Source organism: Passer domesticus, unplaced genomic scaffold, assembly GCF_036417665.1.
Source record: "Passer domesticus isolate bPasDom1 unplaced genomic scaffold, bPasDom1.hap1 HAP1_SCAFFOLD_67, whole genome shotgun sequence".
NCBI classification, from domain to species: domain Eukaryota; kingdom Metazoa; phylum Chordata; class Aves; order Passeriformes; family Passeridae; genus Passer; species Passer domesticus.
This window is the reverse complement of record NW_026990168.1, coordinates 147,865-161,818: the sequence shown is the minus strand read 5'-3', so window position 1 is coordinate 161,818 and position 13,954 is coordinate 147,865. Positions and strand designations below refer to the sequence as shown.

The 13,954-nt window shown below is 47.2% G+C and overlaps 1 protein-coding gene and 1 long non-coding RNA gene across 2 annotated transcripts; both read left to right on the top strand.

Annotated features, from left to right (window-relative positions):
- Window positions 1-332: 332 nt before the first annotated feature.
- On the top strand, window positions 333-2,872 carry LOC135293100 (uncharacterized). The gene is made up of 3 exons (XR_010355234.1): window positions 333-716; window positions 1,047-1,181; window positions 2,707-2,872. It is a non-coding gene; the product is annotated as an uncharacterized LOC135293100 (long non-coding RNA).
- Window positions 2,873-4,169: 1,297 nt separating this feature from the next.
- Window positions 4,170-12,731, top strand: LOC135293071 (RNA polymerase II elongation factor ELL2-like). Its single transcript, XM_064407079.1, has 7 exons — window positions 4,170-4,190; window positions 4,365-4,380; window positions 6,990-7,310; window positions 10,083-10,149; window positions 11,647-11,818; window positions 12,283-12,327; window positions 12,466-12,731. Exons 1-7 carry the CDS (start codon window positions 4,170-4,172, stop codon window positions 12,562-12,564), a joined length of 741 nt encoding a protein of 246 aa, XP_064263149.1. The 3' UTR covers window positions 12,565-12,731.
- The last annotated feature ends 1,223 nt before the right edge of the window (window positions 12,732-13,954 follow it).

Sequence of the window (13,954 nt, the reverse complement as noted above, 5' to 3'; positions counted from 1 at the left end):
AAGGCCTGGCTTTCCTTCATGCCAAGCAGGTGATCCACAGAGACATCAAAAGCTATAACATCCTTCTGGGCCGGGACGGCTCCGTCAAGCTGGGTGGGTATTCCTGCTGAGGCGCAGCGCTGCGGGGAGGCGGTGTGGGGCTGCTTTGGAGAGGCTGCCGGGTGCCAGCAGTGGCTGCTGAGAGTGCAGGGAGCGCTGTGCAAGCCCAGGCCGCAGCTGGAAGGTGCTGAGTGGTCTAGAGAGCAACCAGGTATCCAGAGGAACTTTGGTTTGTGGGTATTCCTTCCAAAGGGAGAGAGTTACAGTGTAAACGTTCAGGGGAATGAGGAAAAGCCAAGGTTTTGTGGGAATCGTGGGCGGGTTGTTAGCTGTGCAATTGCCCATGACCTTGGCTGCAGCCCTGAGCAAGGAGAGCCCAGCTGCTTTTCCAGCTGGATTCAGCACTGCGTTCTGGGACTGAGAGTGAGAAGCCCTTTTCCTTGGTTTCCTACTTGAAGCAGTGTTTGTTTTCCTCCTCAGCTGATTTTGGCCTCTGTGCTGTGCTCAGCCCTGAGCACAGGAAACGGAGGTCGATGGTCGGGACTACTTACTGGATGGCACCCGAGGTGGTGAGAAGAGAGCCTTACGGCCCCAAAGTGGACACCTGGTCCCTTGGCATTGTGGGGATAGAAATGGCCACAGGAGAGGCTCCTTATATGCAGGAGACCAGTGACAAGGTAAGGTGCAAATGTGCTCAGATAGCCGTGTCCTTCTGCTCCGAGTCCATTAGAGAATATCCCATTCCCACAGCTTGAGGTGCTTCCAGCAAGGGCCACTTCAAAAAAGGTCCCTGGGGCTCACATCAGCTGTCAAGGCAAGACCTGGTGCAGCTTGGAATAGCTGGGGCTGCACTGGGGCCTTTTTTCCTTTGGGAGAGAAGGCTCATCTCTAAGCGTCTGCTAGGCAAGAAATTGCCACTGCAGACTGGAGTTTTAAAGATGGGGTCTAGGTGAGCCCTGAAGGATATGGAAGAATCACGTAGAGTCTCATGTTTCCTTTTGCTTCAGGCCAGCTACCTGATAGGCAAGCAAGGGGTTCCAAATCTGCACCAGCTCAGGCTACCCCCTGGCTTGTGTGAATTTCTGGGCTGCTGCCTGCAGATGGATGTGGACAGGCGAGGCTCTGCCAAGGAACTTCTGCAGGTACAAGGCAAAGCGGCTGCAGGCCAAACAGCTGTTCCCTGGCAGGGTTTGCTCCTTGGCCAAACTCCAGGGAATCAGATGGGCCCCCCACAGAGTAATCTCCACTCTGGGTGCTTTTCAAATGAAAACCAAGTAGGATCTTGACTGCTTGAGGTTAGAAGGGCCCAGTGAAGGTCATCTAGCCCAGAACTCCAGCCACTGGCAAGGACATCTTCAAGTAGATCAGGTTGTTCAGAGGGCCATCCAAGCGGAGCTTGAATGTTGCTGGGCTTGGGGCTCCTCCCAGCTCTCTGGGCAGCCTGTGCCAGTGTTCCAGCACTCTCCTCACAAGCAGTTTCTTCCTCAGAGCCAATCTGAATTGAGTGTCTTTTAGCTTAAAGCCGTTCCCCCTTGTCCTCTTGCAATTGGCCCTGCTAAAAGAAATGTCCCCAACTTTCCTAGAAGCCCCTGAAAATATTGAAAAGTCTCCTTGGGGCTTGCTCTTCTCCAGGATAAACAGGCACAAGGCTCCCAGCCCTTCCTCAGAGGAGAGCTCCCACCTTCTGGTCATTTCTGTGTCCCTCTTTTGCTCTCAGGTGCTGTATTCAGTTTTGCCTGGTAGCAAAGGAACTGAAGTATTGCAGTGCTGGGGACGGGGCCTTGAGGAACACAATGAAAGCAGTCCCTGCCAAGCGGTTTTAGATTGGTCTGTGGGAAGGGGGGAGCTGGGGTGGAGCTCACTGTGAGCATCCGAGGGCACCCAGCTTGTCCCTCCTGGCCCACCCTTGGAGGTTTCTGCCAGCCAAACAGGCACAGCTGTGCAGGATTTGTGCCAGCCCCATGTGCTGCCTGGCCCAGGCAAGTAGATGAGAATGGCTGTGGCTTTGCTGCCAGGTTTGGTGGCAGACAAGGAGCTGGTGACCAGGCCACTTCCTTGGCTGTGCCTGCTGTGAAGGAAGATGCCAGCCAGCACAGGAGGGAGTGGGGTCTGCTGAGGCAGACACTGCTCTTCCTGCAAGCCAGAGCTGAGCACGTCTGCATCCTGCTGCTTGTGTCCTTGCTCCTGGCTTGCTGCTGAAAACCTGCATGTCCAGAGCTCCCGAGAACAACACGTGGGATCAACATTTTTCAGAGCTCTTGGGAGTCTCTTGAGAAATGCCTTATGCCCCACATCTCTCTTGGACACTCAAAGAGCCCATATCTGTATAAAAGAGGAGCTTGAATAAGTCTGTTGACTTTCCTGAAAGGAATAAATCCTCAGGACAGCAAGCAGCAATCCCACAGTGATAGCAGGACAAAAATCTCAGCAAGTGACAACATCATGAGGAATGGACTAGTGCAGTTCTGGGCCGTGTTTGCCTGTGACAGCAGCATGCTGGACATGAAGGCAGATGTGCTGCTGGTGCCCTCAGTCCCATGTCTGTGTATTTCTGGGTGCCGGAGGAATCCAGCTCAACCCTGTTAGGAACTCAGTTTGGAAAAATGGTTCCTTTTTCCTTTGTCTCTTTTAATTTGGTTTGTTTTGTTTCTTTTTCCCTTTGGGCAGCATCCATTTCTGCAATCAGCGGAGCCTCTCTTAAGCCTCTTCTGACAGCCTGATTGCTGCCATCCCTGCAGCAAGGGAATGCAAGAAGCAAAGGAGATGACAAGGTGTGAGAGTCTGTCCGAAACTTCCCTCATTTTTTGCCTCTCAATCGTCATGAAAGCCAAGACCACTGGGGAAAGGGAAAGATCCTGTTCTGAAAATTCAGGTCTGTCTGGTCCACCAAGCCAGATTATTGCCTATGGGTGTGTTTGCTCAACTCATGGAACACTGCACCCAAGAAGGGGCAGTGTGCTCTCCTTTGCCTGCATCACCCAGCAACGCTAGTGCTGGAATTTCTCCACCCTTCTGACTTGGCTGGACTTTCTCTCTGGAATGACCTTTCTGGAGGTCACCACAAAAGGACCCTCCATTCACCGTACATCAACCACCGTGACAGATGGACTGAGATGGGAGAAGGTTCTCCCCTCAAGGACTGAGACGTGCGACCCCTACATGGAAAAGCTCCCCTCTTTTCCCAAAAGGACTAAGACTGAAATCCCCACCGTAGGGTGAGGGAAGGTATGCGTGGGGACCGGAGCAAGTTTTGCAAGCGACCACTGGACCGAGAACACAATGGTTCCTGCTTACGACATCTGCTGCTGACGACGCCTGTTCCTGATCGACTACTGATGGATTCCTTGTACCCTTTATCAATAGACTATTTTGAAATGGGTCCCCTTCCCCCATTTCAAAAGGACTATAAAAAAGGTTAGACCTGACTGATACCTTTGAGATCTCCCCTGACGTGAAGACGACCGGCTCTTCGTCGACCGGACTTCGAGGGACTTTGTCATCTGCACGTCTGGTAGCTATATACCTCCTTGCCCTCCCTCTCTTCTTTTTCTTTTCCTTACTCTTTTCCCTTTCTTCATTCCCCTTCTCTCTAACGCATCTTTGCTATGGCTATTTAATAAAAGTACATTTTGATTTTACTGCAAATCCCCTTGTCATGTCAGTTTTTGCACCCTGAGATCAGTGAAAAAGAACCTACACGAATCACGTCCTTAGGACGGATCGTGTCACAAGGACCACTTCAGCACTGGAGAACAGAGCCTCTGAGAGCAGGTAGAAATCCTGAGGAGAGAGGGGTCAGAAGACAGGCAGCCATCAGAGCAGGAAAGGAAGGTGCCATCTCCTTTTCTCCCATCTGCTGAATTTCTGCTTAGGACAGCATTGCTGGACGGCACAGAGTCACTACTGATGTGCATTTTCTGGTGGAGGGTGGTGTGAGGCATGAAGCTTCCACTGATTATTTGGGGAGCTTGGCTGGGACTTCATGGGAAGTGTCTTCCTTCCCTCACCAGGAGCTGGAAGGGCAGCGTTTGGAGGCACAACAGCTGCTGGCACAACGGGCAAACTTCCTGGCAGAGGTAGAGAAGGAGCAGGAGAAAAGGCTGCTTGAGATGAAGCAGGAAGTTGCCACCATGCAAGCTGACCAAGTAGAGGTACGAAGCTGAGGCAATCAAAAGGCAAAGGGTGTGAAAAGAGAGCTTGTGTGTTGTTTTGGGCTGCTCTGCACTCCTTATGGGCACTGTTTCTCTGGGCTCTGTCAGTCTGGGTGGCTTTGTCTCCATGCTGGCCCTTGGTAAACAGTGCTGGAGAGACCTTTGTGCCATTAGGGAAAGGACTGGCCAGGTGAGAGGCTACCAGAGTGCAGGTTTGAGGAAGGCAGGAATGGCACAGCAGGCCCAAAGAGAATGGGAAAGGCAGAGCTGTGTCTCAGAAGGAGGGAGGTGCCCCAGGAAGCTCCCTGCAGAGCCAGGCTGGAGCTGTGGGAGCAGGCTGGCTGTCAGGCTGCTGAGGAGGTGCCTGAAGCTGCTGAGTACGTCCTGTGTGTTCTTTGTCTGATGGAGCAGAGCATGGTGTGTGTGCCTCAGCATGGCCTGGAGCACATGTTCCTCCTGCCTTTGGTGTCAGACAGACATTGTGGATCCCTACAGAAGCCAGTGTTGTGCTCGGGGACAGCCAGGCAGCACTTTGGGGCATTCCTTTTGCCTTTGAGGGCAGCTGGGAGTGGGTGGGCTTTGCCTGAGCTTCCCTGTGCAGTGAAGACAAGAGCAGGGATTGTTTTGCAAGCAGCAGAAGGCTGCAACCCAGCCAATGACTCTGTGAAGGTGTGTGTGCTAGTCTGGCCAAACTGATGAGAACACTTGGCTTCCTGGATTCCCTTTAGACTCCTGACCTGTCACCAGTCATTGGAGACAAAATACTTCCCAGAACTTGATTGTCTGTGGGACTGGTTTAATGCTGGTGTTGTTTTTATGACTGTTTGTACTTCTACCGTTCCTTCTACAGTTTGGGTTTGATAAGAATTCTACATTTGGGTTAGCCTGACCTCGTGGAAGATAACATCAGTTGACAGCACAAATAAGAGAGGAAGAGGTCTTTTCAATGTGCCCTAAAAGTTAAAACATTACATTGTTAGAACAATCCCGAGGTATCAGAGAGGAAGAGTTGTTTTCAAAGTGCCCCAAAAGAAGAAAACCACCACAATTTTTTTACAATCCCTGTTTGATATTTTAGTTGTATGCTTAGGAAGATGCATCAAAGAGACACATCCATGTGGCATTTCCAGATAGAACGGCCCTGCAGGCAATTCTCAGGAGGAAGCCTGCAGCCCCTCTGCTGCATGTTCCTGCAGTACCAGGCACTTTGTCACTGCTAATGCCCAGCCGGTAAACACTCTTGGAATACTAAGCATTGGCCTCAATCCCTGCACAGATTCCTGCACTCGAGGAAAGCACACCAAGGCCTTGGTGACTCTGCAGTACAGCTGAGTTGCTTCTTACAACTAGTAATAGCTGCAGAGAGGCAGAGAGGCCTTTTATAAGGTCACTTCCAATGAGGTTTATTTGAGCACGCAAAAGGGGATCCAGAGACAAAAGATGAGCCATGTTCTCTGCACAAGGTTTAAGCAGGGGTGGGTTCAGGCTCGGTAGCAAGGGGCAGGGGAAAGGGAATTGGCTCTCAGGGAAGAAGGGGCCATCCACCAGGGGTACCATGACCCCCTCTCCTTACATATTGTGGCTAAACCACTAAATGTGTTTTTTTTAAAGGAACTCTTGCTGGATATGAATGGAGATACTTGGTTGTTTCCAATTGGTGAACCATTAATATGGCTTAAAACTCATGCGGCAGGGGAATAATTCAGCTCTGTGCAAAAAGATATTGTTGAGTTCAAATTGGGTGCTCACACCCAATTCAGGAACAATCATATTTCTGTAGTGTGCATGCAGCAACCATAATGAAGATTTGTTTTCTGAAATGTCTGGCCATAGGTAGCCAAGTGGAATCCAAAGGAGAATTCCTTCAGTCTGAAGGAACATCTATTTCAAACCATTCAGACTGATTGGCCTGGCTACACTGACATAGACAGACAGAATTTGAAGATAATATTCAGTCGTTCAGAGAACGGGAAAGAAAAATACCCTGGAAATGAAGCCAAGATTCTTAGAATATGCTGAGGTAGCAGGGACCTGCCAGGATCCTGGTCCTGCACAGACACCACGAGAGTCACACCCTGTGCCCAAAGAGTTGTCCAAATCCTTTTTGAGCTCTTTCTGCAGTGACCACTGGCCTGGGGAGCCTGTTGCAGTGCTCAAGCACCCTCTGGGCCATGAATGTTTTCATGATATCCTGCCTAAAGCTCCCTCAATTCAGCTTCATGCTGTTTCTTTGAGTCCTGACACTGAAGGTCTGTTTTCCTTGCATGGAAAGAACTATGACAGTTGATATTTAGGCTTTTTAACATGAACTATTGGATCATCCATACAGAAAATCAGCTCCATCTCAGAACCCCACCAACACCAGCCAAGTGACATCTCTGGGACCTTCTGAGAGAGACACTCCAGCAAGACCTGCTCAGGTATTTTGTGCATTTTTACTATTCTGGACTGTATGGTAAATTTTAGCAGACTTGCTGGTGGTGTAAAAGCTGTGATGTGAATGTGCAGGACCTTCCCTTTTGGGAAAGACTTTGATGGAGCTCCTGAATGGGAATGTCTTTCTCCCAAAGCATTTTAGCTCCAGACTTGAAGTAGGACTTGCTAAGTGCTAAGATGAGAAAGGAGGGATGAGATAGAGCCTGTATTTACCTGCAGTACTTGCTGGTTTGAATGCTCTTTTTAGTTAAGAAAGATGTGTTTTCAACCTTGGCCAGTTCAGAAATGCTGCCTTTTTAGAATGGGAGCAAAAGCTGACCCTGCTCATAAGTTCATGAACTAATTATTTTGTTATTGTTGCAGAAACGCCCTCTGGCTTCCGACTTGACCAGTCCTGTGACGAGCAAGAAGAGGAGAATTGGTCACCAGCCCAGTCATGTCCAGGCAGCAGCTGGTGGCCACTTTTCTTCCTTCTTTCTGCCTTCCACATCCCTTTGCTTTTTGGACATGCTTCCAAGTTTTGGCTCCATTTCCCCCTGCACCCATGTGGTGCAAAAACCAGAGAAAATTCAGAGTTCCGTCATCCCAGCGCCTGCCAGGGTGCAGAGGAGATCCCCAATTCAAACAGGAAGAAAAATGAATTGGGGAGGCTGAAGCAGTTGCATCCCTTGGATTTCGATGAAGGTATTAATGAGCTGGTTTCCCTGACTCCTGTGTGCATAACTGTGGTGTAAAGATTTGGTTATTAAGTGAAGCTTCTGCCTGAATTAAGGTGCAAGTGCACCTAGTTCCACAGTCAACAGTAAAAATATTACTGAACAGTAAACAAAAACTAGGCAGATGGAAAGAAATAAGGGAAGAGAGGCAGGGTGAGGGGAAGAGAGAGACATTCAGCAGGAAGATACCATCCCCACATGGGCCCTCTGTCATCCAGCTGGTCCTTCCTCACCCTTTGTCTTCTCGGTGGTGGAGGCCCCAAGTCTCTCTGGAGGTACCACCTTTATACTGTCCAAGACTGGGGTATCCACAGGGTGGTCACAGCTGTCCCCACATCTTGGGCTAGAAGCTGTGGAAGCAGTGATTCTCCTTACCCACACTCTCTACAGTGGAGTTTCTGTCTGGTGTCCTAATTCCAAACCTTCACCTCTGCTAGGCCAAGGCTTAGTGATTTTCTTCCTGCCATCTGTGCTTCTCTCAGATTCCTTTTGTGGTGGTTCATCTTATGGAAACATCCTTCTTTGACAGTGTTTGGAAACAGTTAATTGTGCTCTTGCACCTTGTGACAAGGGAGCTTTGAAAGCTGGCTCTGGATACACAAAGGCACTGCTCTACATTGCTGCTCTACCATTACCCCTGTTGTATGGTCATGAAAAATCAAGACTCTTTTTTTTTTTTCTGCCGTTAGATTAGATTGTATCTCTTGCTTTAAAAGACAACAACAGCAAAGCCCAGAACCTGTGCTGCTGGAACCTTGTCTGAAATGACATTAATTTTTAGAAATTCTCCCTCTAAATAGTGCAAAAACCAGTCGAGGACAAAGAAATGTGAAATTGCTTGCTGTTGGGAGAAGCTGATTAAAAGGAAGAGCCAGGCATTACAAAACCACAGGGAATGGGTTATTTCTTTCCATTTGATTTCTAGTAAACTGACAGTTGACTGAGACACTGCTTTTTCCATCAGCAGATTTCCAAGACTGCATGCTGAATGCACAAACCTGTCACACATTGATTTCAGGCTAGTTTACTGAAACAGTCAAATCTCTGTGATTCCATGTTTTTTTCACTGAACTCAGCCTTTTCATGGAAACACCAAAAGCCCGAAACCTGGGGTGTGGTTTCCTGGAGATCTACTTTGAACTGGGCTGTGAGATCCTCTCCATTCCAGCTGCAGAATTTCCTTCTTCAAAAGCTGTGGAAGCAGTACAGACTGAAAACAGTGTTGAAAAGCTAAAGACAAAGGCATAAAGAACACTTGATTTCTGATGACAGGGACACAGGCAGTAGGGCAGAGTTCAGTTGCTTTGTTAAATCTGTGGCTTGTCTCTTCTGGAGGTTGACCTTGCAGATTCCAAGTTGGATTTGGTGTGGAGGCAGGTTTAGAGTGTGCAGATGCCTCTTGCAAGTGCTGTGCTTGTAGATACAGGTGCTTTGAGATGGTCTTCCCACATTTCTTCTGGACATGAACACAGCACCTGCAAACCTTGGGATGCCTTTGGAAGGATTTCTGCTTGAATCCATAAACACATGAGCAGCTTTTATCAGGAGGCAGTAACAAAATTCTGCCCAGCTGGTGAAGGAAAAATCTGTTCTGTGTTTCAAGTTGGGGCTCAGGCTGAAGCTTTTTTGTGGACTGAGTCATGAGAGCAAATGCACTTTTGGAAATGAAATGCTCACAGCAAAGGCAAGTTGTATTCAACATGCTCTGACTATTGGTATTTCTGTCCAGCTTTATTACTATATTTACACTTCTTTTTATACTTCTGCTATACCATGTAATAGTTTGAACACTGAAATCAACAAAAGCAAATGGAACATCACATGACCGCTTTTTCCTCAAGAATTAAAGCTCAGGTGGCCTAAAGATTGGCAAGAATGGCTGAGTTTGAACAAGATTACTTTGTGTAAATAAGGGCAATGGAAGCTCATAAGGAACATAAAGGATCCTGTGGGTCTTTGATGCTTGGCACAAAACCTCAAGAGGAAAGCAGAGATTTCCAAGATCCTGAGTGTTCCTTCCTGTTTCTGCTGACTTTTCCTTATGGCAGCTCTTTTTATTATCATCGTAGCTCTTCAATATTTCTTTGGAAAGAGGGCTTTGAGGTTATGTGTGCAATGCCTCCCAAATGCCTTTGGAAAGAGCCAAAGGGCAATTCACAAGTGCAGAGCTGTTTCCAACCCCATCCTGCCACGTTAATCGGTTTTGGCTGCAGGTCATTGGAGCCTTAGTGCCAGTAAGCCCAATAGAATGGAATTGGCTTTTCTGCTGACAAGAGTGCAGGCACTCCTCTGAACTTTGGGCCTCTGGAACTGGCAGGGAATTGGGGATAAAAACATGGTGTGAGAAGAACTCAGCTTCCTTCTTCATTTCTTGTTAGAACCTCAATATTGGTCTCTCTGAAGCTGTTGTCTTTTGTGAAGCTGCATCTGTTGCTGCATGAGTTGAATGGCTCTACAGATGGCACCTCATGCCTTCATATGAGAAAATATATAGCTGGGGCTAACACTCTGGGAATGCACAATCTGTAGGATAAAGTGTCCATTCCCTCTTTCTAAACCCCAGGACAGGCTACTGTGGAAAAGGTTGTGTGTGCCCCATTAATAAACGTTACTGCTTCTTCTGAACAATTTCTTGTGAAAAGAAAGGTCTGAAGGACTTTTCTCAAGACTGTCCAATGGGGATCCTTTGGCCTTTTAATGATCTCCTGATGAAGAGTGTCAAAATTCTGCTTTTCTGCAGGAAAAAGAACAGATACTTCCATTGCCTCCACATGCTCTGCAACAAGCAACCAAGCAGACTACTTGAGGTGAGTCAAATAGCAATTCACTCTTGCCACTCTCAGTGGGGTGCAGTGTCCATCTCTTTGCTGTGCTGAAAGGATGAGTTTGAGCAGGTTTTGTTGGGCCTCCAAGGCTCAGAGCAGAGATGAACACCGAGGTGGGTGAGGCCCGGATGGGCCCTCCCTTCCTGCAGTGCAGCTGCACAGGCTCAGCTGCAGCAGTGCTGCTGCATCCCCTCATGGCATTTGCAGGAGAGGAGGAAGAAGTGTGTGTGTGGTATAAAGCCCTGGAAATTGCTCGCAGCTTTTGTCAGGGCAGTGATGTTGGCAGGGGCAGCCAGGCCTCCTGCAGCTCTGGGGCTCTGGGGCAGCTGCGGCCTTTGGAGCAGGCGCAGCAGGGCCCCGGCTCACATTGCTCCGGGACCACCCAAAATGTGGAAAGGCATCTGTGGTTTTCTTTTCAAAATTATCCTGCATACTACTGAGGTGTATCAGGCCTGGCATGCATCCTTGGCACAAGTTGTTGTCTGTCCTACTACTGAATTTCAACTTGTTAGCAATTTACTGCTTGTAAATATTAATCTCAGGGTGGTTTGAAGGAATTGATTCCGACGTGGAGGGAGTTTTTGTCATGCAGTAAGAACCAGACCTTCAGGCCCAGAGGAGCAGAAGCATTGGTGTGAGAGTGTTAGCAAGTGGCATCTATTGCTCTCATTGCCACTTCATCTTGGATTTGTATCATGAGCTTGATAAACCTCACACCTGCTGATTTGAGGGAGAAGGGAATGAAGAAGGTTTGACTCCCATCAGTGGCTTTGAGCATTAATGAGTTTTTCCCTCCTTAGGAGCTGATGTGCTTTGGGTATTTCTTCTTGTAAATTCTGACTTGACTAGAGTTTGGTTTTGTGGCTTTGTTTCCTTTTGTGTATTAGAAATGCCTCAGTTCCCAGCTCAGTGATGTAACTTGCTCTCCACTAGAAGAATCAAATATTATCATTGACTCTGCTTTACCATTAGACAGAAAAGAATGTAGCTCAAAAATTCACTCATCTCCATAAATACATTCCTTTACAAAAATATTTTGCAGATGAATTTTCGCAGTCACATGTAACTCAATTAAGTTTTTCCTACAGAGGAAGAGATTATAATTTAGTTATGTCTTGTCTTCCTGAAGCTGCTGTGTTTGTTTTTCCTTTGACATTTGAAATGAGGGCACATAATTTCTAAATGTGCTCCACCTGCTCATGAAGGAAACCTCTACAATGTCAGCGATTTTGAACTAGAAATGGGCCACATAGAAATGTGTCAGATTCCCAGAATTACCTGACTACATTCTCTTGATGCACATGAGCTTGAAAGCAAAAACTGTCAGGCCCAGAGCCACTGACTCAAAGCTTGGTTGTCTGTGTTTGAGATTTCCCTGTGCTTGGTGTCAAATTATATGTGTGTTTTATGGAATTGAAACACACTCAAATGTTCTCTTAGAGTTCACTCAGAGAAAAATTGTCTCATTTTGTCCTTTAGAAAATACGGAGCCATTGTCTCCTTGGAGCAACGCCAGCACTACAAGGATGCCTTCAATGCAGATTATGAGGAATATTGGAATTTATATTTTAAGACTGACAAGATCATCAAGAAATTCAGACATTTTCAGGAACAATGGAAGTCTCTGACTCCAGGCTCCAAAGCCTATCAGGTAAAGAAGGATAAAACCATGAAGACTGTGCTTCATCACAGCAGTGTTTTGGATTCCCTGGAGCTGCTCAGAGGGAGCAGCTGTGGAACAGGGAAACTGTGGAACTGGCAAATATGCGCAGACACTGCTTGGGCTGAGTCTGATTTTTGCAAGACCCTGCCCAAAAGCCCCTGTTTGAGCTGTCTATGAAGAAACAGCTGTTTGTGAGAGGTGTCCCAAGCAGAGTCTTAGAGCATGGACTCCTTCTCTTGCCTATTGAGAGGCTTAGTTACAGATCTTGGGTGATGCTGGGAGGTGGAGATTTGTTTTGCAGAGCTCCCAGAAGAGTGGTGGCTCACAGAGAAGAAAATCTCTATAGAGTCAGACTGAATGTACTTTTAGTGTTTTACCAAAGCGTGCATTTTATGGTGCCAGTGAAACATTCTTCATGATTTGTTATTTTTGTTTCTTTGTTTTTCCTGCAGATGCTGCATTATCGAATCCTAGCAGATTATCAGCAGTTACAACAGGTACGTGTGACACCAGACCTGCAGGGCCATGGCAACTGCTAAGTTTGCCTCAAGGCATTTTTAAAGCAAAGGACATCAGATTCTAAGCTCTGCAGAAGTGTTTGCATGCCCTGATTTTCTTTTCTTTCTCCTTCACAGAGTAGCCCCAGCTATTATGAAATGAAGAGTGGGTGCCAGTACCTCCACAAGAAGCTGGCCCATATTCAGAGCTGCATTTCTGAATTTGAGCAGCAGTGAGTGGAGTACTGGCACCAGACATCGGCTTCAGCATGGAACATCTCTGAAATCTGGATTTTTCATTTCAACTAGAAGATTAGGATTTTTAGGATTCTTTAAATTAGTACAGAACAATAGGTTATCTTAGCACTGAGCAGTAGGTGCTTTCTTATAAATGTAGGATTAGTTCAAAGAAGTTTAGTTAAGTTTAAGTCAAAGTTGAAAGATGATAGTATTGAAATTTAACAATAAAGAAATCTAACTATCGGTAATTCCTTCTTTCCTTGTTGATTGTATCATTTGGATTGGGTTTCTTCTGGTCACTTGTTTTCTTCAAGTCCTAAGTTTGTCCACTGAAAGAAATTGATCAATAGAGGGTGGAAGCCCACTACCTCTACTATGAAGTTGAGCTCATTTTAAGAAAATATTGTAGTGGATGGAAATTCTTTATGATAAGTGTAGGGGTGGTTTTTGACCTTTCTTGTTAATTCAAACTCTTTGCCAAAGTTGTCAAAGGCTTAGAAGTTGGACAAACCTGTCCTCAAATGACCTTGTTTTGGAGGGTTGCAGAGGAGTGCACATGGGCTACTCTAAGCTGTCAGCTGAAGCAGCTGGAGATCATGGCCTCCCCTTGTCAGTGAGCCAGGGAAGATCCAGATCTCTGTAAGAGTTTTCTAAAACACTTGGAGAAATGTTGGAGGCAAGGTACTTCAATGGATTTTAAATGGAAATTCAGTTCAAGTGTCCCTATGGAAATGCTGTCCATTTCTTAGCATTTTTAAGACTAATCTGTCTCAAGCAGCCTTTCTAGAGAGACACAGATCTTGATTCCAGCACAAACCTATGGGGACTTTGATGTTTGAGACTTTTCCTAAGTTTCCTCCATGTATTCATTCAGCTGACATGGTAGAGCTGTTGCCAGCAAGGCTGTAAGCGTCTTTAGGGAAAGGATATGAAATTGATTGAGGGAGGATAATATTTGGGAACACTCAAAGGTGGCTATGAATGCCCCTTTCTTCCTTGCAGAGCATTCTACAAATTCCTCCATTGTCTCCAAGCCAACGATGTTGAGTCCCTGTGCCTGAGAGCCCTTGGGGTGTTTTGTGATTGAACACCTGAGCCGTTGTTGCCCTTCTGCTCTCCTTCAAGCCAAGTTCAAGAAAATGTCACCTCCTAAACCCTGAGACTTGGGTCCATTTTTGCCTGGCTCAGGGGGTGCTCCTCCAGCTCTGCAGTGCAGCAGCCCCAGGGACGCTGCCGTGGGGGGCATGGGATGAATTGTGCTGGGCTGCCTCCCCTGGGCCTGCTGGCTGCTGCTGCTTGACAGAGCGTGCCAGAGTGCTGCTGCCCAGGCTGGGCTGAGACTGAGGACTTTTCATGGTTACCCCTTCATGACATATCTTTCCCTTGA

Coding starts and splice junctions, on each gene's coding strand:
- LOC135293071 (XM_064407079.1), top strand. CDS start 4,170: ATGCAAGCTGACCAAGTAGAG. Junction 7,311..10,082: donor TCCCTTGGATTTCGATGAAG/GTATTAATGAGC, acceptor GCTTTTCTGCAG/GAAAAAGAACAGATACTTCC. Junction 10,150..11,646: donor AACCAAGCAGACTACTTGAG/GTGAGTCAAATA, acceptor TTTGTCCTTTAG/AAAATACGGAGCCATTGTCT.